Below are 22047 nucleotides of genomic sequence, written 5' to 3' on the forward strand. Positions count from 1 at the left end.
TTGCTTAGGTTTCTTCTTTTGGAGCAATTTAAAAAATCAAACAGGGTATTGCTATGGCAAAAACTGTGTAAGACATGGAAATCTCTGCAACTTCCTCAACCAGATGTTACCAGGGAAGGTGCTGCTTGGCAGCTTTACATGGCAACCTCAAACTTTCCAGTGCCTTTTGCCTCCCATTTCATACAATATATAATTTTTCTACCACTGACAACACATGAGCTCTGATTCTGATGGCGTTGCTGTTAATAGGATATATCACACTATGGTGACTACACACAGCTGCATTCATGTGGAATTATGGATCTGATAGAAATTCTTATGACTACCCTGGGACATCTTGAGGACAATCCCAGCTAAGTGCATGCTGCTCCCCAGCCCACACTGCCCTTCCTTTTCTCTCCCTATCTCAGGCATCGGGGGGGAAGATTAGCTTCACTCTTCTGGAGTTGCCCGCAGCTCTCTGTTCCAGCTTGTTTTCATCCCCTCAGCTTACTCTGACACAAAGAGCCCAGTCCAAGGCAATTCTCACCTCTAATCCTAATCCCTTGTCATGAGACCCTCAAAAGTCACCTGACCTGTACTGCTGAGGAGTTTTAAGCAGCATCCAGAGGATGGGGTGCAGCTGGACCCAGGATGGATGAGAAAACCTGTATAGGCACAGATACCAGTGTGACCCATGGACTCCTGCAGTCTTCTGCAAATACTGGGCTGGCATTTCAAAGACGTGATTTTTTTATCTGCTGAAGGAAAACAAATCCCTTTTTGCCACTTCTGGACTCAGAGCTGTGAGCATAAGGAGAATCTGTGTACTCCAGTAAGTGATTCAGCAGCAATATCCAGGACATGGCTTTACAATAAACCATGTCTCCATGCTACACTCTACAAGTCACGTAATGACTGGCTCTGACAGATGATAACCCTTTATCAAACTTCTCAGATGCTTCACGTGTGTTTACACTGGTGAGATATCACAGGCCAGTCAGGAAATGCTTCTAAAGAAACATCCATGAAAAGATTCAATTCTGCTCCATCAACTGATCATTTTACTTACCCCTGTCTTTTCATCAAAGATTTTGATTCCCCCAAAGGAAACTGTCAAGAAGACTTTTTGTTTATGTTCTCCTTTCGAACGAGCCGCAGCAACAATTCCCTATGGAAAAAAAGAACAGTTTAGTTGGTTTCATGACTCTTTCAGGTGCCACAGCAGAGCACAGATTTGCTTGTGGACTATTCCCCACTTTTCTGGGAAAACTTCAAGGCTTTCCAGGAACAGTCCCCCTCTTACTTCTGGCTTCTTCTCTTTTTTCAAGGTATCAGATCTCTTTATGCTACCAAGAGAGCATTTCAAATGTGCTCCCACCTCCAACCACCGCACTAGCTAATCCTCCATGAAATTTGTTTTCATGGAAGCTGAAGGTCATCTCTAGCACACTTTTCCCAGCTATAAGCTGCTCTGTTTTCTTTTCTTTTTTTTTTTTCTTTTTAAAGGAAAAAACCCAACAAGGAGCAGAGGAAAGAAAATGCCAACAAACTTCAGCTTACTTCATGGGCACATTTATTTGGAATAAGTAAACTGAGCTTTTTATAGAAGAAAAACATTCTTCTCAAAATATAACTACACCTGTGCTGTAAAGTCAGACTTTTACTTTCTAAGTGAACTTGCTGATATCATCCCATGCACCACTCTACCTCAGTGTAACTATAATAGCAGCTTCTATTTCCACCTTCTCAGGAGTCTGTCCTGACCAACAACACCGTACTAAGACCAAATGCAACCAATTGCACTCCTAAATAAATGAAAATATTTAGCCTTTATCTGGCTATCTGAAATTTCAACATATTTTAAGAACCACTAACTTAAGTTCTAAGACCTTCATGGGATCATTGTTGTCATTACACAGACATGATATCAAAAGTCACCCCAAAACTTTATGGGTGGCCATAAAACCCATGTCGTAGGACACTGGATTTCCAGAGCCCAAAACTTCATGTTATGCCACCAAATGTGAATTTCTAGTGCTCCCTATCCTTAACAGCTTTAGTCATTTCCCAGGACTGTTTAGATTAATATTCCCACCATGCAAACAGGTTATCAGGCATCTGGGAGATGTGGAAATGGTAATCCATGGAGGAGAGAGACAAAAAAGCTTGTGCAGCAGCACAGTAGCAGCTCTCCCCAATTCCTTCTAAAAACTATGAAACAGTGAGAAATATCCAGCACACATTTAAATCAGGTAGGAATATTGTGGCCAGTGTGACATATCAACAGAACACCTTTTAGAACAGATTAGTTTTTGCTTTCCATAAAACTGATTTGTAAATTATCTACCAGATCTTGCTTTTAGATTGTTGAACCATAGGAGGGATGTCACCCCATGCTGTTTCTTAATGAATAACTTATTCCTCCCAGATAGTTGGGACTGGAACTCTGCAGGTTGGTAGTGAACAAGACACCATTTAGTGATTTCTCCTCCTGAAAAAATCAGCAATAGAAATCCATCAGCTCTCTTGGCAGAGTGGTGGGGAGAGGACTGGCAGGAAATAAAAAAAAGGGAGAAAACTGCAAAGGGTTTACTCCTAGAACTAGCTTGTAACCTACAATGCAGATGGCAAGTCAACAGCTGACACTGCGCTGCAGAAAAACACAACCTATCCCTCCTTCCCAACAACACAAGCTCTTCCACATGTCCCAGGGTGAGGGAAAGGATATTTCCTATAAACAGGTCTCATGCTCTTTGAGGGGTGTGAGAAAAGTCTCAGCCAGAGAGATGTCTATCATCGCTCTCATACCACTGGTGCTTTCAGACTCTGTCTACTCTCCAAGTTCACACTCTACGCAAATCTGCCCTTGCCACTGCTCATTTTCTTCCCCAAAACTCTGGGGACTTCTCTTTATCATCTCATGCTGCATCCTCCCAGTGCACTGCCTCCTGATTTTGTAACCCATGAGTCCTGCCATTATAGGTGCAAGGCATGCTCCTTCCAGTGAGGACACAGGTCCCCTCTATATCTGGCTACCTACACCCAACACTGTCACTAACACCTTCCTGCCTGTCCCCATAGGAGGTAACGGCCACAGGCAGGGCTGTAGTTGATTAGCAATGTCACAGAAAATATTCTGATACACCATTTCTCTCCACAGTGCTTTACTTCTCCTTTTGCATAATAAAATTATTCAATTTGCAGATGTGTTGTTTATAATTTGTGGACAAATTGCAGTGGTGTCAATCATGAATAACTACTGAACTCAGAGATAATATATGAAAATTAAACCAGGATAAGCAATACCAGCCAGGAGTTCATGTAAAATTGACTGATTTCAATACATAATTAACCAGACCAAGACTCAGTGTCACGAAAGGAGAATGAGTAAAAGTTCAAGCTGAAATTTGCTCCCTTTGACTCCATAATATTAAGTATTACAAGTTTCACTGCACCTTGAGCTTCATCATGGAGTCTTGGCATAACTTGTCTCCTCGTGCTGCAGAAACCTCATCTATCCCAATCAGTTTTGCTTTGTATCGGACACCGTCACCTTTAAACCTCTTTATTAAAGTGGCTTCGCTGCGATCCTGACCTGAAAAGACAAAAGGGAAACAAGGCAATTTACATGAGTGCAAAGGAAAATAAATGAATAAACACAATTAAGTGGTAAATTAGATCTAACTCCTATCTCAACACCGAAACATGCAAACATTTCAATAAAATTAGAAGGAAAGTACTAGTTCAATAAACCCCTTTGGCCTCACTGCCTCAAATGAATTCACAGTGGAATTGTTGCCGTACAAAATCTTCTGCACAAAATTTGCACACAAATTAGGTTTGCAGAAGTAAGAGATAAACCTGAATCAGAGCTCATGGATCTGAAAACTTGTGATCTGTACGAGTTGTTTTAATCCCAACACACATGAGAATTCTACATTTTGCAGACAAAACTCCAACAGAAACATGCTACTATTTCCTTGTATACTGACTTATCTAATTGTATCAACCATATTTAGACCATTAACATTTCAAAGATGGATAACCAAATTATATTATTTGCCTACAGAATATTGCTGCTTTAGAACCCTCACAAGAAATACTGTCTCCTTGTTCTATTCTTTTTGCTTATAGGCATACACAAAAAAAAACAGAACTAGCAAAGGCTGCTCTTGCAGGCTCACCCTGAGAAGCTTAAAAAAAGGCAAATATGTTTCTTAATCAAAAAACAATTGGGGGTAAGAGAGCACTGAATGGATAAGGCCAATTGCGCTGGTTTTCTTCATAGGAGCTCGTATGGGGCTGTGTTTTGGATCTGTGCTGGAAATAGTGCTGAGCAGGCTGCCCAGGGAACTGCTGGAGTCACCATCCCTGGAGGGATTTAAAAGATATGTGGATGTGGCACTTGGGGACATAGTTTAGTGGTGGGTTTGGCAGTGCTGAGGGAATGGTTGGACTCGATGACCTTACAGGTATTTTACAACCCAAAAAATTCTGTGATTCTGTGATTGGCTGCACACTGGTTGGTGGTGAGCAACTGTTTTTCATTGGCATCACCTGTCTTTCTTGGGTTTTATTTCTCTTTTTCTACTATTTTTCTTCCCATTACCAAAATAATAATAATAAAAATAAAAATAACAACAACACCATTTCAACTATTAAACTATCCTTACCTCAACCCACGAGTTCTCTCACTTTTACCCTTCCAGTTCTCTTCCCCTCATTCTGCTGGGAGAGAACTGAGTGGCTGGGCAGTATTCAGTTGTCAGCTGGAGTTAAATCACCAAATGTACCTAAATTACAATGCTCAGACTGGCCTGAACCACACGACCGTGACACCACAGCAATTCACAAAAGGGACATCTTTGCCAGGAAGACTTTCCCCCCCTCCCCGAGTATCTGCAGAACAGTTTTTACTGTGTCTTAGCTGGAAGAAATATGTTAGTTAGGGAATGAGTCTTCCAAAAATTGATTAAAAATATATTTTGCAGCTGTCTGTGGAATTTCTTGCTAGGACCTCAAAAAAACAGCAGTGAGCTGTAAATAATTGCAACCAAACAGGGAACCAAACAAACATTAAAGGTACAAATCAGCAAGCAAAACTGTAAGATCTTTAAAGAATTTGTAGTTTCTTGGACCCAACTAATTCCTCCAAAACAACGTGATCTGACATTGCTAAAATTTACACCATTACCACCTAAGAGCTCTAGTCACAGATTCTGCCTCATCATTCCAGTTAGTGTAAAAGAATGAACCAAGAACTTCTATAAATCAACCACAGGTCAGAGCCTAGTTTTAGACACCTACATTTGAGAATTCTGGCCCAAATTTTCTCCAAAGCTCATTCCTATTTAAAAGGTCAGATTTAAGCACTGAAAAATTAATAAAATCTGCTACTGTGCATCTGTTTTTTTGATAAACAGAAATACAGAAGCTTTGGGGGAAAATGTTATTTTGTCTGGCATTTCTATTAGAAGTACCTTCCTCAGCAGTCAAACTTGGGTCAACTTGCTAATTTACACACCCATCAACTGGATGAATAAACTTTAGGTTCAAAACTATGGAACTGAAATTTTTACAATATCATTATGAGTATATACGACCAGCAAAGAGTACTTCCAAATGAAGATACTCATTTGGTTCTTCTCCCCCCAGAGTACAGCACTGTCCATGCTGTGAGCTAATGATGGATTAAATGTATATTAAAAAATGAAGCCATATTAAGCATTTTCTGATCTTTAAGTATGTTTGAGCTCGCAAATACTATTTCTTTCAAAGAAAAATATCAGCTCAGAGCAATGTTTTATGCCTCAATCATAGCCCCTTAAAAATAGGGCAGCTGCTAAGTGCTGCTGTGATACTTCAGCAGCCACCCAACTGTTCCCCTTGAACTGTTCTCGCCCCTGCTCCCTCAAAAGAATTGAACAGGGTTCAAACTTCATACTCTTACATTATATTGTATTAAAAATTAAAAAAAAAAAGGCAAATGAGACACAAATGATGCATCAGAAACTCTCAGCAGTGCTAATAACGTTCCCCAGGGAAACATCAAGGCAGATGTTGGCACCACCAGCTAAAAACAACGAAAAAACATTTTCCACTTTCAGCCTCCGGAGTGGGGCAGGAGGGAAAACATCTGGAGACACAACAAAGTGCAGTGATAACAGCGGACTTTTCCATATGTCTTTTATACTCGCAAAGGTATCCTGTTGATTTGCAATAAATACAATCCAATTCCAACAGCTTCCTTACCAAAACTTTCCAACTTTATGTCTTCCTTAGGGCCAAAGGCAGCTGTGAGCTAATAGCATGAGTATGTAAGTGTTCTGAGTCCAAGTCGTGACTGTGACCCTGCATTCATCAATTATTTGAACATTTATACTTATTCCAACCTCTGATCTGTTTTACTGCACGTAACTAAATCCCTGACATTAACAGCCCATTCAAACACACCTCATGGCTGTGTTCTGCTTAGGCACGAGTCCCATGTCAATTATGACCCAGATTAAGTAGGATAAAGTGCTTTTGGGATAAATGACTGGGAAAAATCATCAACCTGAAAATGATGTAGATATTTGAAACTGCGGTGGAAGCTGCAAATTACTAGAGAGTACAAACTCATCCGTAAAACCCTAGAGCATATGTCCCGTGCAAGGCACAGAGCACGCACACGCACACTGCCCTATATTGTACATCAGCCATCTGCAACAGTCACCATTTCTCACACATACCCAGAACTCCTCCCATCCATATTCATGCCATATTCCCAAATTTTGGTGTTGTAATCAGCACTGGAAAACTTTCTACCTGCATAGGAAATTACTGTACGACGCTGTCAGTACAGAAGATTTTACAGCACCCATGAGGTGTGAGATTCATGTGGGCCAATACTTCGTTTGCACACCGGACACTTAGAAAGCAGATAGTCCAGACTCTCATAAGCACTTCATCATTAAAAAAGAAAAAGGTTTTTTTTTTTAATGACAGTTCTTGAACAAGGTTCTTTCTGTATTTGAAACTTCATAAATCAGAGATATCTGAATTACAAGGCTGTAATTCTTAAGTTTTGGGGGAGGGTAAATGATAACATTAAACCACTATACTAGAGAGCTTGCTGTGCCAGGAACCCACCCAAGAAAGCGCCTCCCTCTTTCCTTCCATGTAATAAGTGGAGTCAATCTTTGCTCCTTCACAGCTTCCACCTTCCGAGGAAGCCAAAATCCCCCTAAAAAGGTCACACAAACTCAGTTTAGGAAGGGGATCACTTTTAATTAGAAAATGTGCCGCTCTTGACCCAGGCAAGAAAAGTTTTGTTTGCAGTGTATAATCCTCAGAGGTCCTTAAAATGTAAATGTTAATTATTTTATTATTATCGACTAATGTAGATGTCACCACACACCCTTAAGCTATATGTATTCCAGCTGGACCCCCTGCTTCTGCATGAGTAGGACAACATGATCTTTGCTGCTGAGCTGTGACATTGCACTCGGACTTTCATGGTCTTTTAGAGAGCATCAAATCCCCAGAGCTGGGTGATGCAAAGTGCTTCTGAGCTCGCATCTACAGCAGAGATATCAGCATGATCAGTGTTAAGGTACTTTATCCATCTCCCTAAAGCTACTGTAGAAGTAATAAACAAGGTTTGTAATGCAATCAATCATTTTTATTCAAGGCAATATACCTTAATTAAACCAAGAGTCCTTCAGGCAAGCTAGAGACAGCCCCGAACCCAAACCCCCAAGTACTTAACTCCAAGTCCAGTCAATCCCAAGAAGTGACTGGCAAACAGTCCAAGAGGGAAATAAGCTACTGAGGAAGATCCACAGCCCGAGTTGAGGGATAGAGGCAGATGCTCCCAGGGCCGTACCCAGCAGCAGCAGGGACTAGGGCTCCTTGGGAAGCTGCACCCAAGGCAGTACCACACCCTGCCTTTGACGGTAAGAGGGAGAGTTGTGTTTGAATTAAGTTATCTCGCTCCCCACAGTGCTCTTAATTTTGCAGCCTGCAGCTCATTTAAGGTCTGCTTTCCAGGCACTGTGTATTTTCGTGAATGTTTCAAGAAGACTTATCCTCACTCTTGGTACAAGTCAAGGATTACACCTGATTTTGGCTCTTAACCCAACAGAACACTGAGATAACACTGTATTAATATGTTAACATTTAGAGCAAACGCTTTTCATCCTCCCAGGGGATCTGTAAGTGAGCATCTTTCTTAAATAGAAAAAGAAAATAAAGCAAAGCATCGCAGCAATAAAAACACCGTTGCTCTTTCTGTCCTCGTAACACACTAAACATTCTTCATAGCACCTGCTAATCTAAGCCAATAACCCCAGAAATGGCTATATCCTTTATTTAAATGTGTGAAGCCCTCAGAGCATAATCTAAATTTCTTGATTTTACCACTGTAAAATATATAATGATATTATCACCAAAGTCAATAACATGCTCCTGGCAATCAATTTGCTGAAGAACAACACAGCACTGTCTTGTTTTTTCTTTTCTAACTAATAAACTGTCAAAGTTGTATTCATTCAAATTATGTACGCATTCAAATTATAAACCTGAAATAACACCTCCTTCTATATCACTGGGCTGAAAAACAATCCCATACACACTTATAAGAGTCTACATCTTCCTGGGGACAATTAGCATTTTTATAGGTTTGTATAGCACCAATGCAGAGGAAAATACAAAACATTGTGGTGCAGAATGACCTCTAAGATACCACACAGAATATTAAAGAATATTGAAGAATATTAAATTAATTGCTAAGTGAAAGATATTTCCCATTATCTGTGCATACATATGCACCTATGTGCATATATATATGCATAATTTTATGTATTTGCACATATGCATACACACATGGTGCACAGGTTCATTTGGTACCAATTATCTGAAGAAAACTCACAGTAATTTTAATCAACTACAGATTTCCTTAGAAAAACACACCCAAGTACATAAGCAGGTGTAAAAGAGAAAATACTCATAGGTAATTACATGTACATTTATTTCAGTATGGCATGAACTAAATAGCAATTCATGAAGGAATCATGAAAAACTCTGATTTTTCTCCTTGATGGCATATTTTTCTCAATGGCTTCACAGAACCTCAAGTCCAGTACAGAGGGCTCAAAATTATCCATCACACAAAGGGCTGGATCATCATACCACAACCACAGCACCTTGGGAATGCAATTCTTTGTTCCTACACATAAAAAAGTTCAGTGTATCATGTTTATCTGGGATTTTAAAACTAAGAAAATCCCACAAGTTCTCATTTTTGAAATTTTCTGCTAGAAGTAGAAAACTTGGAGTTGCCAGGTCATGTATCTGTCACTGTCTTTGGGAGCACAACTGCCCAAACCCCCTGTGTGACACCCACAGATCTGCCACAGAAAAATAAAATCTTTTTTCCTTTTTTAATGTAACATTTTAGAAAAGAATCGACATCACACTGGTATATGTGCCCAAAATTTAACTTCTAGTTAATCACTACCATTCTCTTCCTCTAACAATATTTCTCAAATGAGTTTCTTGCAATGAGTCATTTTCAACCTTTTTTTTTTTGAACAGGAGAAATACTTAAAGTTTTAATTTCAAGATCTATCCTTCATCTTAAGAGATCAGAGTACAGTCACAGCAAGATCTGCTCACAGCATCAACCACTGCTGTCTTTTAAATGAAGACATTGGACTTTGCACTTTATTTCATTGATAAAGGCTAATCCCTAGCAACTGAAAAAACCTACTGATGTAGCGAAATACAACTTTATATGGGGTTACAACCTTAAAAAACATGCTAAAGTTTCAAAAGGAATAAGTACCTCTTTTCTATATAGGTCCCTATACAAAACCTTGATTACAATATATGGGTACAACTTGAATGCAAACTTTGTTCATCAACTGATAGGGAATCTCCCAAAAAGTCTGCAAGATGTGTTCTGGAGTGCTTTTAGCTTATCCAGCTCCAGACGGTGCTGTGGAGTCAACACACGAACCCTGTCAGGGTCTACTATATTGCCAAAGTGACATTGCCATGTGCATAAAACCTCAGCAAACTCTCTGTTAAACCTCCCTCTCCAAGAACCCCACCTCCTCCTAGGAGCTGCCCTTGCCCAGGAGGGCCATCAGGAAGCACATGAGCCTCCCAGCACAGGGAATTAGAGGGAGAACCTTCCTCCCATCCTGTTGCTGCCTCAGTCCTCTGGATCCTTCAGCTCAGAATAAGGTAAAATGCCCTGTTTTGACAGCAACGTAAACATTTGTCTTGGATGCAAAGACCGAGAGTAATTCTACAGAAAATGATAAACCACTTAAAGAGGGGACACACAAACCACTCTGTAGGCTCAATGAACTTCTATTATGGTTTAATTTAAAAACATTACCTACAATTTTAAGCACAGATAAAGGCTCTCCAGGAAAACTCAATCATCATTCAGACTATCATCTCAGCAGTACTCCCCGATTTTTCAGCACTGCTGTTCACAAAACCTCCAACAGAGAGATTTATGGCTTCTGGAATTATTAGCCAGTGAATCACCGTACTTGAAGGCACCTACACATACCCACTCTTAGAACCAAGTTTCCTCCATAAGTAAATAAGATGCTCCCATATTATTTGCTGTTTTTAATCAGAGCTTTGTAAGAAGAGATGTCATTCATTAGGTGACAGCAACTTGTCAAGTTTTTATCTTAGTACTCTCCATAAACCAATACAAAACAAGATGTACATTTGACTGTATCCAAAGTAAAACGTTTGCATGGACTAGATTAAATTATTTCCTTATAGAACGGTGAAGTACATGTGAGTATGTCAAGAGAAGGGTTCTATTATTTACAGAGAAGGCCTCAGTATAAAATAATGTTTGATTAAAACTTTGGACAAATCTCAGTGATGGAGAGTCAGGGGCGAGCACCAGAGAGATGGCAGTGATTGAGCACACAGGCTCCACAGGCAGATGACAAAGCACTCATTTTCCTTTTAGCCAGAAGGCTCACTGATCAATTTTATTTTCTTAGATGGTTTTTGAGATGACAGTACATGGGCACATCTTCAGACACAGAAATGACCAAGAGCTGAATGTAATTAAACTTCCTTTCAGCCTCTGTACCATGCAAGTCTTCATAAATCTCTGAAAGCCATTTTGTAAGTGGCCTTTTACAAGCTGTGTGCAGAAGCAGCTAAACTTCTAAATTCTATATTGATTTTAAGTGAAATGAGACCCTGCAATAAAACTTCATTTTGGGATACTAACCTTGTTCAGCAAGCCCCAGGGAAAGACCAAAAGTGAAACAAGGAAAACTTAGCAGTCCATTTTATGCTGTTAGAGAATTAAAATGAGGTTTTCTGGACAACTAGAGGGAAAGGGAGAAGACAGATAACCGTGGATTTTTCTCTTGAAAGATAGAAGATAGTTTGGAAATCTTTGTTCACCTAACATTTCAAAGCTGGGGTAAATGTTTAAATCAAGAAGACATCAAAATGTCAAGAACATAAAGCCTTTGGGAAACCAAGGTCATCAACCAGTTCATTCCTTGCCCACTTGCCTGGATGTCAGTATTAAATTGGCTGCTTCTGAGCCAAAATCAGTGAAGAAAAGGCAATTGATTTTACAATGATCCTTAATTTGCATTAATATGTGCACTGCATTTGGATGGGGCATGGTAAAAGCCCAACCATTTTGGAAACCAAAGGACCTGTTACAGCTGTACTAATATGGCCAAGCAAAACAGTCCCAATGGGGCAGCAGTTGACAGCATCAGCTGCCAAAAATCTCTGTAAAGGACTTCCAAAGCAGCAAGGAGAGGCCAGTCCAAAGGGGCTGCTAAATTACCCCAGACTGTGTCATTTCTCAACCAAATGAACCTGAACCTGTTGGGGGAGAGGAAGGTAAATTAGAATTGCCTTTCCTTCCAAGCTCCACTATAGCACTGAGAAGCACCTTAAAGCAGCTGAAAAATTAACCAACACTAGGAAAACTGATCATTTACAGATGAGCATCTAAAGAATTATTTTGGCATGTGAACATGCAACAAGATCTAGAGTTGCTGAATTTCCTTGATTTCTCTTTAATCCTACAAGAACTGTAAGAGTTCAGAACTCATGAAAAAAAAAAAATCAAGCTGTTTTTATGTGTCTACCTATACCTGGAAGTATGCAGTTTTCAGGAACAATTTTAATTAGACTGTAACTAATCCAGGACACAGACATGCATGTGCTCACACACAGTGCCCCAAAGTCATGTTGAGACACACAAATTCACAATTTACACTTCAAAGCCCACAAATATATTCTGTTGATGAGTCTATCAAAGAGTTCAGTTTTTATTATGTATAAAGAAAGAGAAAGGGTGGAGAATCAGTTCACTTCATACAAATGCCAAATTCTTGAGCTGCCCTAAGATAAATGTTAATTCTCCAGGACTATAAAAAGAGCAAGTTAAGAAAAGGTTATGCTCTGCTGATTAACATTCCCAAATTTCTCACATGTTCAATAAGAGAAAAAAATCTTTCCATTCAAGATAACTAATTACAGACACTAAAGTCCCCAAAGAAAAGAGCAATAGCCCGTAACAGCTAAAGCAGGAAGATCAAGCCATTCATTGATTTACACTTCACCCTCTCCTGTCACTGCTGTGGTCTCCCACTGCATCAGGGCTGGGTGCAGGCTCAGAAATAGGTCTGTGCACCACACTGGATGCAATAATGGATGTGTGCCAGGGGAACCTTCCTCCTCCAAGCCATCCTCTTTGCCAATGTAGGACTTTAATTTACTCTGTTAGAGACTCATGCCAGTGCTCCACAAAATGATGCAGTAAAGCCCATCAGGCTGTAAACATCTGCAAACTGCAGAGTTACGCTTATGTTCCTTGACAGATTTCGTTCACCATTGCAAATAAAGTCTAGCCTAATTCATAGGACTTGGTCTTCTGGGAAGAGAAGGTGCACATGATACTCTCAGGCACATGGTTTGAGCACTTGGGGATGGTCCTGTGCAGGGCTAAGGGCTGGACTCGATGATCCTTGTGGGTCCCTTCCAGCTCAGCATATTCAGTGATTCTGTGAACAGTCTTGAAGCATAAAAGGTCTCCTATTTGACCTCCTCTGAAGGTCACTCCACCCCACTTCCCACTTCGTTTAATCCCAAAAACACTTCAGACACCACTGAGTAAAGACTCCAGCAGAAAAGCCACATCACTTGCTATTCTGGCACAGCAATGATGTCACCAATGTGACACTGCAGCTGCAGAACCACCCTGCACCTTTCTTTCTGTGGAATTAGCGGCACTGACAATTATGTCTGGATTTATTAGACGTTCTGATGATATTGGTATAAAATGCAGCTCTGGAACATGCAGACCTTTAAGTTTCTGGTTTAAAACGCTGGCTCCAAGGCCATGACATTATGGGCAGCATGTGGCTTCAGAAGGGAATTATGTACCCAACTTACAATGCCTATTCTCATTCAGAAATATGAAAAGAACAAAAATGACATGTTAAAGACGCCCAGTAAATAGGTTTTTAGAAATTATCCTGAGATCACATTAATTCAATAAGAAAAGCAGCTGCTATTTTTTTTTTCCACAGTCAAATGGAAATACCAGCATTCGCCACATGGCAGTCAACAAAAAAAAAAACAAACCACTATTTCCCTGCTGAAATTGTTCACATTTTGTTATCCAATGTTTCAGGAAGAAAATTATTTTCATTTTGGCCTCCCACTGCCTCTGCAACATCAGAGAATGTCTCTCCCTGTTGGAAAAACAATAGGAGGCAAAGAGGAAAGCAGCTTTTTTCCTGAGACTTTGGGCTAAAAAACACCATCAATTTCAAAATTACAACAGTGGCAAAGTGCTTCTTTCAATCTGGTCCTTTCATTTTTGCCTCCTGCTGCCGTTCCTATTGTCAAAGTGGCAGCAGGAGGCAGAAATGAAAAGACTACTGCTGGCACTCACCCTTGGGCAAAGCGTTGATAAGAAGCGAAACACCCCTGTGCCAGGACAAATTCCAGAGGTAGGAAATTGGGGTTTGAGCATCCCTCGTGTGTGTAGAGCCACAAAGGATCAGCACATCAGGATAACTCCTCTATTTCTGGAGTTACAACTGATCAGGCATCAAGGAAGTGTTTGGGCTGGTACTCAGGAAACTAAGTATGAAACAGAATATTGTTAGAAAAGTAGTAAAATACAACAAAAATTAACTGATAAAACCCACCAGCCAACTCTGCTTCAAGTAAGAGGAAAGGGTATTGCTCAACTGGGAAAAGCTGGGTCACTTTTTCAAGACATGGGTTGAGTTACAGGCACAAGGATCCAAGTGCCCACCAAAACTGCTTGAATCCAAAGAGCCTGTTGGTATGTGAGGAGAAGCAGGACAAAACACCGGAGTTGAGTGCTCAGTCAAGTGCCAAGATTTTTACAAATTTTAACACATTTGCTGAGCCACCTGCAGACCAGTCCAGTATTTCAGAGTTATTTACCTAAAGAATGGCAGGAAGGTATAGTGCAACCAGAAAGGAATCCCTAACAATCCTCCTTCCAAACTCTGCAAGACAGAGAGAAGCTCCTAAAACGGTGACTCTAACTCAGCCAAGTCATCACCTCCGTCTCTTGCTCTTTGGTGAAGCTTCCAAAGAATCCAAATTGTTCAGCTGCAAATCAGTGTCCTCCAAACATGACTTATTTTAAAAGGATTCCTTCATTCCCTGAAAGGAGGAACTCCATCCCCAACTGAGCAGTACTGAAGGTGTCTCTGCTTACAGCCCCCAAGGCTATGTCTGGCAGCCGTGCACTGCAAGGATGACTGAACTGTATCCTTTTTGGAAGAAATAGGGGTGCTAAAGAGACAGTTTAACCCAGTTCTAGGAAGTTTTAAGCAGCTGAAGCAAATCAAGATAGAGGGTAGGAGCTGTGCTTTGGCCTGGCCTTGCTTAAGGGTTGAAAGAAAACATACTATTTGCCAAGACTATACATGTGTTTTTACTACCTTTGTGGTAACAAGAGTTCATTACAAGAGACCAAAATATTACTCTGAAGGCCTTGAGAAAAAAATTGTGAACAAAGTTGATTTCATCTAGAGATTCTTCAAAAACACAGAAAACAACTGGGAAGCGAATAAAGGGGCTACTAAAATTGAATATGATATTATTTTTTCATCGCATTGGTTACATAAAAGGAGGGTTTTCTTCGTTGAAGCTGAACCATGACAAAGGTACTTTTCACCCAATAAAAATAAAAAGCAATGGTACTTCACAAATAAAAGCACTATTATTACTTGTGCTAGAACTGAACAACAAAAATTTACGAAGCTTGAAAACTTTATTCTGTGCAATGTACACCTAAAATGTTTCATCACCTGTGTTTGTTAAAATAATAATGGTAGATGATTAAAAAAAAAATCCATATAAACTTAAAGTGAGAAGAGTCTTTTTCTAAAGGTCAGAGTTCTTTGTTAACCTATACTAAATCGTTTTTATATTAACTTTAAGGACACGCAGATAAAATCAGCCTGCTGAAATCAACACGGGTATAAAGAGCAGCCACAGGGGAAAAAATAGATTCTATTATCACAATATTACCAGATTTTTAAAACACTATTATTCCATTTGCAGTTGTGCTTATCTTCTGAAAAGGGGAAGGTCTGTCTAAGAGGTGTAATACTCTCATTATTTGGCTTCTGGTACCACCAAGCTTTTCTGGCTATTTCTACTTCTAACAGATTTTTGGAGAACATGTTGAAAACACTGATCAAAAGACGCACAAGTCCTTCTTTGGACTGCACCCCAATGCCTTCTCAATATCTTGACTATAACTTATTCATTTACAAACAAAATTGACTGTGTCTAATTTCCGTGAAGAAAACCCAACAATCTAATAATTTAATGTCTGTATGCAGCTTAGTATATTATAAGATCGGGCATTGCTATGTCAGGTTAGTCTGCTATTAGCTGGGGGATTCTCGAGCATCTGTCATGCAAAGTAGGTCAATTTCTAGCCATATAATTCTGATTATGTCAAAATATTTATTCATGAGTTTTCTAATTCAACATACTTCAAATAAGTCATATTTATGTTAAAAAAACCATCTAAATTATGGTTGCTAACAACTGGGTTATCGCAGCTTCAAACACTCTGCTAATCCGGAGACGTGGATAATGTTTTTTCCTTACAATGTACTACGTAGTAACAGAATTGTTTTCATTTCCTATTTGCCATTATTTTTAGCCTGGTTTATCAGGGAAACAAGAGTAACACAGCCCCACACTCTCTGGGTGTTATGTGGGAATGTGCAAAGCAATGGAATCCCCCATCCTCCCTTCTCATGCCCACTCTTCCCTGCATTAACACTTCAACCTTTGGGCAAATTTCAGTCAAGTCTCATCTATATTACGAATTTTTCACTTCACCAGTCAGGGGAAAATACACAGCTCAATAGAAGAGAGAGAAACTATGGATGGAGGTGCTGAGGAAAGACCAAGCTGTAAGCTTAGATCAACACCAAGACCCAAGAAACCAGGCTTTACCAGTCCCACAATGCACAAAAGTCTCTCAATCAAAATTAGCAGATTACCAGGAGGAAAGGGGGGTGGGTATACAATGACTGTCATCCACATGCTCCAAAAGATCTAACCCCTTCCATGGAGAGATGAGGAATGACTCCAAGCTGCAGGCAACTCTCCTGCAATACCAGGGAGATGGAAAAGTTCACAGAATCATGGAATCTACCTGGGCAGGGACACCTTTCATTAGACCAGATTGCTCCAAGCCCCATTCAACACGGCCTTAAACACTTCTCGGGATGGGGCACCCACCCTTTCTCTGGGAACGACTTCATTATCCAGCCAAGGCCAGCTCTGACTCCTTGATCACATAAAGACAAGAACTTACGACAACTCCAAAGTTTTCAGTGTTATTGCAAGCAAAGGTCTTCAGGATCAACATTTTCTTCATTCCACTCATCTTGCTGCAGCATTCAGATTAGCTATGGATTTCTTCTTGCTTTTACCAATCCTTGCTTTTATCAGCACACACATGATGGATTCCACCTTTTACCCACCGTATCCCTATTAAATATCCTAAAAACCTTGGTAGAAGTAAAATCTTTTTTCTCCCCATGTAAGTGCTGCCTAAGCCTATACTTCATCTTCTAATATACTGCCAGGAGTTGTAACTGAAAATGTATGGCATTATCATTCCTAAGGCAAAAACTGATGAGTTTAATTCTTGCTTTACTATGTTTTCTTTTATGCCACTCTAGCACCACACTGGCAAATCAAAATGAAGGGACACTGTATGCCCACGGTGAGATGCAAAAGACAAAGAAGCTGCATGCAAGTTCTCCTCCTTGACCACATTTAACAGCTTATGTGTGCTTGTGACCTGTAAGATTCTTTACTTCCAGGACAGAATTGAAGGAGTGGCTTTACTTTACATAAGTTAAGAAGTTTTCCCTGAACAATGGAGACACACCAGACTTAGAACCTTTTGATGGTCTTTCATTTTTGCATACTACCAAACCTTCAGGTCACCTTGATACACTCAAGCTAGAAAGGTTGCACCTGAAAAAATCATTAGGATGCTGAAACTCTGAAGTCATTACTCATACAGCTACTTTTATAAGCTTTTAAGTACAAAATCATGTTTCTGGGCACCCTTTTAAGAAGTTGTTTATCACTGTTCAGCCCTCAGTCCTCCGACACCTGCAAGAGACATCACAACCATCACTCCCATGTTTGCTCGAGGTACCACGTATGCACACAGCCATGTTCTGTCAGTGACCTTTTTAATCAAAGAAAAGAAAAGGGGGGCATTAACACTTTTAAATGCTTTCAATTGCCAGTGTACTAATATTAATTTTCTAAATGTTCTTCTACCGGGGTAATTAAACCACAATCTGTGTTCCCTTTGTCTGGCTGCTTCTCATACCGGGATTTAAATGCTATGTTTTGTTTCATCTGTAATTGTTTTCCCTTAGACCTTTCTGGTGGAGACTGCGGGCATTCAGTATAATCTGATTTGTTGATTATGTCCGTGGCATTTATTTAACTGCCTATTGGGTTGGTTTGAAAGAATCACAACAGTGGCTAATAAGACAAATCTCAGAACTACCATTTAAGAAAAACTCTTTCAAGATTTAAATGCCAATTCTTTCTTCACTCGTACTCCTACATGATACCCCCAAAACAAAAACTATTCAATATTTAAAGCACCAACAGTGAGTCTGAACCAACAGATCAAAATATTAGTTTACATGTTGAAATACACTTCTACTGTATAGACTTTATAGTTTAAAAAACTACTGTTATATCCAAAGCCTTTCATATTTTAGAAAACCAAAGAGTATAAGACAAGGCAAGCTGCAGCAGATATTGCAAGATGAGGAAGACTTGATCCTTGAGATCATATTTTGGCAAGTGGTAATTTAAAAATTATGCAGAACTTAGGCAAATTCTGAAACTGCCTTTTGGTAGTCTGTGCTGCCCATCCTTCACTTACACAGTTCATTACCCACAACTCTGTTACTTTCCTTAAAAAAATGTGTGGGTTTGATTTTGTTTCAAATGTTCTGATTTCCAACTCTGGGGTCCTCAACATAAGAAGGATGTGAAGCTGCTCCAGCAAGTCCAGAGGAGGCCATGAGGATGCTCTGAGGGCTGGACCCCTTCTGCTCTGGAGACAGGCTGGAAGAGCTGGGCGTGTTGAGCCGGCAGAAGACTCTTTGAAGACCTTATTGCACCTTCTGGTACCTAAAGAGGCTCCAAGAGAGTTGGAGTGGGACTTTTGACAGGGCATGGAGTGGCATGACAAGGAGGAATGGCTCCTTGACTGCCAAAGGGCAGGGTTAAATTATATATTAGGAAGAAATTCTTCCCTGTGAGGGTGGTGAGGCCCTGGCACAGGTTGCCCAGAGAAGCTGTGGCTGCCCCATCCCTGGAAGTGTTCAAGGCCAGATTAGATGGGGCTTGGAGCAACCCGGTCTAGTGGAAAGTGTCCCTGCCTATGGCAGGGGTTGGAACAAGATGGTCTTAAAGGTTCCTTCCAACCTAAACCATTCTGTGATTCTATGATGTCTCCTTTTCACCACATTAAATATTAAGCATTTGTAAAGCAGACAGTGCAGACACACATGTGCATGTACAAAAGGGAGATGTTTCAGTCTGACTTATGTTAGAACCTCCTTGAACAGCAGGAATGGCCTTGGTCAGGATTGAGCTGACTAAACATTCATCTGAATAATGCTGCAATGGAAAGCTCAGCAAAGGAGGTAATAATAGTAGACAAAACAGGATTCATTTAATCAGCCATGTATTTCTCTGATTACAACAAACAAAGAAACAGGATTGTACGACAATTTTGAGAGCTTGGTAAACTTCATCAGTGCCTTGTAATGAAGCCTTGGCAAGAAATAAGTGAAATACAAAGATTTTTCATATTGAGACTGTGTAAACAGTTTCCACTTTTAGACTTGTATCTTAGCAACTCATAGAAATGATTTTAAAAGACAGCTGGACAAAACCATAATTTGGAATTAAAACAGATGTAATTGCTAAACCAGCAAGTCTGGTGGTCCCAAGCTGGTCTTGCAGCACCAGCTCAACTGTGATTCAAGATGCTGAGAAAAGAAACACCAGGACAAACAGATGTTTCAAAACCAACATCTGCAGGATCAACTAAAAAACATGTATCCGAGTTGGTAGAAATGATTCTCAATTTTGTATTTCTTTCTTACTGATGTAGAGAATCTCTTTGGCTTCCAGTAGCAAGGCCTGCTGGACATGCACCTCCTATTCTGCATTTGCATGTTGTTAGACAGAGATGCAGGATGTACAACTGAAATTTATGTATCAGGTGTTCACGCAATTCCATTGCAAACCAAAAATTTTTAGTTAGTTTTTCAGGAGAAAACTGAAAGAAGGAACTTGTATAATAATTCACAGACCTTGATTAAATAACTAATCCATAATTCAGTAGAGAGATTCTGCTGACATCACCAGCAACAAAAAGGTGCATAAAATCTATCATGAATACAAAAAGAGCCTAAACTATATTTCAGGATTAGTATTCAGACTACAACTGCATAAGCATTATTGGCAATGGGGATAAACCATGTTTATACACAATAGGTCATGTTTTAAAACCCTCCAAGAAGCTGAAACATGAGAGTAGAGCATCCTACTCCTGAGATGCAAACAGAGAGGAGTCCTCAGAACACACTCAATTCTACCATGGAGGATTATTTTGCTTTCCAACATCTGTTTACATGCGATCTGCAGCACATGGCATACAGAAAATAATTAACTATCAGGTTGTAAATTCAGATACTGTTGGGTAATTACCATAGTCATAAATCTTGGCAACTGCAGCCAAAAGTGGTGGTGAATGGCAGCAGATTCCACAGGTGGGCCACAGACAGGATCCCAGTTTGGTGTTCAAGGACTAGGCAAGGGATTCTTGGGGGATGAGGAATCTTTGGGGCATCTTAAGGGGGTGAGGCTGTTTTTAAGCCAACACTTACCATACATTCCCCTGGGCAGCTTAGCTATCAAGAAGGAACTATATTATACTGAAAATCTAATGTGTAAGAAGATTATTTTTAACTATCATAGATACATATAACTTCCTTAAAATTCACATTTAACAGTTTGCTAGAGGATATTTTTCCACAAAAAACACGAGTTAATTTTCAGTCTCACATGGCATCCTGAATATTCAAAGGGAGGTTCAACTAATTCTTTGATTTTTCATTTCTCCAAAGGTCAAGTTTTAACAATTTTGTTATAAAGTTTGTCAACAGATACAATACCAAACCAGTCACACACGCTGCAACATACTGCACATTTAATTTTGTTTCAATTGGTAAAATACAATCTATTCTGCCAGGCTGCATATAAGGGGCCATTGATTCATTGAAAGGGAGTCTTGTATTACTATTTTTCCTCTATGTGGATTGTTTTATGTTATCAACATAGAATTGTATCTGCTGCTTTGTTGTCCAGTTATTCAGTATCATCCTGCCTTTCAAAGTTTTACTGTTACTGTCAGTTCCACTGCTCTGGATCATATTTTACTACTAGTGAACATCCCCGCCCCTCTATCTCCCTCCTTCCTGGCTCATATTACTAGTTCAGAGTGACTGACTTCATCATTTTATTACCCCTTCCCCTCTTTCCCAATTCATGTATTACTTCTGAACTTTAACACTTTTAGACCTCTCAATAAAAGGGAAACAATATAAAATGAAGATTAAACTGAAATTCATATGGAGAGCAGCATACCCAACCCTACATTTGGATTTGTTTTTGAAAAAAAACTTAAGATCTTTTGTTCTAAATAGAGTTACTGACCTAGAAACATATATTCATTTCTGGAAATAAATCAAAATTCCTCCTACGTTAATCTAATTGCACCAGTGGAAGCTAAGTAGTCCCTTAAGTAATTTAAGCTTCCCTATTTGAGGGGGAAAAAAATTTTTAAAAAATGCAGACCTTCCTCATTGCTGGTAGTGTGTTTTGTAGAAGCCAGCTATTATTAACTTCTCTGTTTGCAGTAGGAAAGGCATTTTCCTTTAAAACTGGAATAGATGTGAGCAGACAGTCTGGGTATTAGGGAGCATTGTATTAGCAAGTAAATAGACAACATCAAAGTATATAAAATAGTCAAGGTTTGACTGTTTGCTTTTTGTTTTACTGTCACTGTCATAAAATTTGCTGATTTATGAAATACAGAAAACTCAGAAACTAGAAACCTTTTTTTAGAGGCAGCTGAAATGAAAAAAGTGGAAACCTTAAAGAATTAATGATCCTGTTGAGCTGCTTACCTCGTGTAATTACGAAGCTATTTTATAAAAGGGCAGAGGCGTCAATCATCAACAAGAAGTCTCCTCTCCCTTAGACCAGTCTGTTCAAAACATTCTTGCTCCTTTTCACAAGGCTGAACCACTGAGAATAAAATTTCAACCCCATCACCCCAAGGAGGAGGCACCTCTGCTGACTGAGGTACCATTCCTCCAGCACGACCCAGTTGGAAAATCAGGCAAATCCATGTCACAGAGCACCACAGAATTT

At 39.7% G+C, this 22047-nt stretch overlaps 1 protein-coding gene across 13 annotated transcripts in view; it reads right to left on the reverse strand.

Moving 5' to 3' along the window:
* DAB1 (DAB adaptor protein 1) overlaps positions 1-22047 on the reverse strand; it is a 440923-nt gene that overhangs the window by 62939 nt on the left and 355937 nt on the right. For all 13 annotated transcript variants that reach the window (XM_051801374.1, XM_051801333.1, XM_051801395.1 and 10 more), the window contains 2 exons: positions 3438-3577; positions 1052-1150 (listed from right to left, as the gene is read on the reverse strand). In XM_051801374.1, the coding sequence (XP_051657334.1) occupies positions 1052-1150; positions 3438-3577 (239 nt within the window). The remainder of the gene's footprint in view (positions 1-1051; positions 1151-3437; positions 3578-22047) is intronic.

Source organism: Manacus candei, unplaced genomic scaffold (assembly GCF_025592945.1).
Source record: "Manacus candei isolate 608988 ecotype Guabito, Panama unplaced genomic scaffold, ASM2559294v1 h1tg000005l, whole genome shotgun sequence".
Lineage (NCBI taxonomy): Eukaryota > Metazoa > Chordata > Aves > Passeriformes > Pipridae > Manacus > Manacus candei.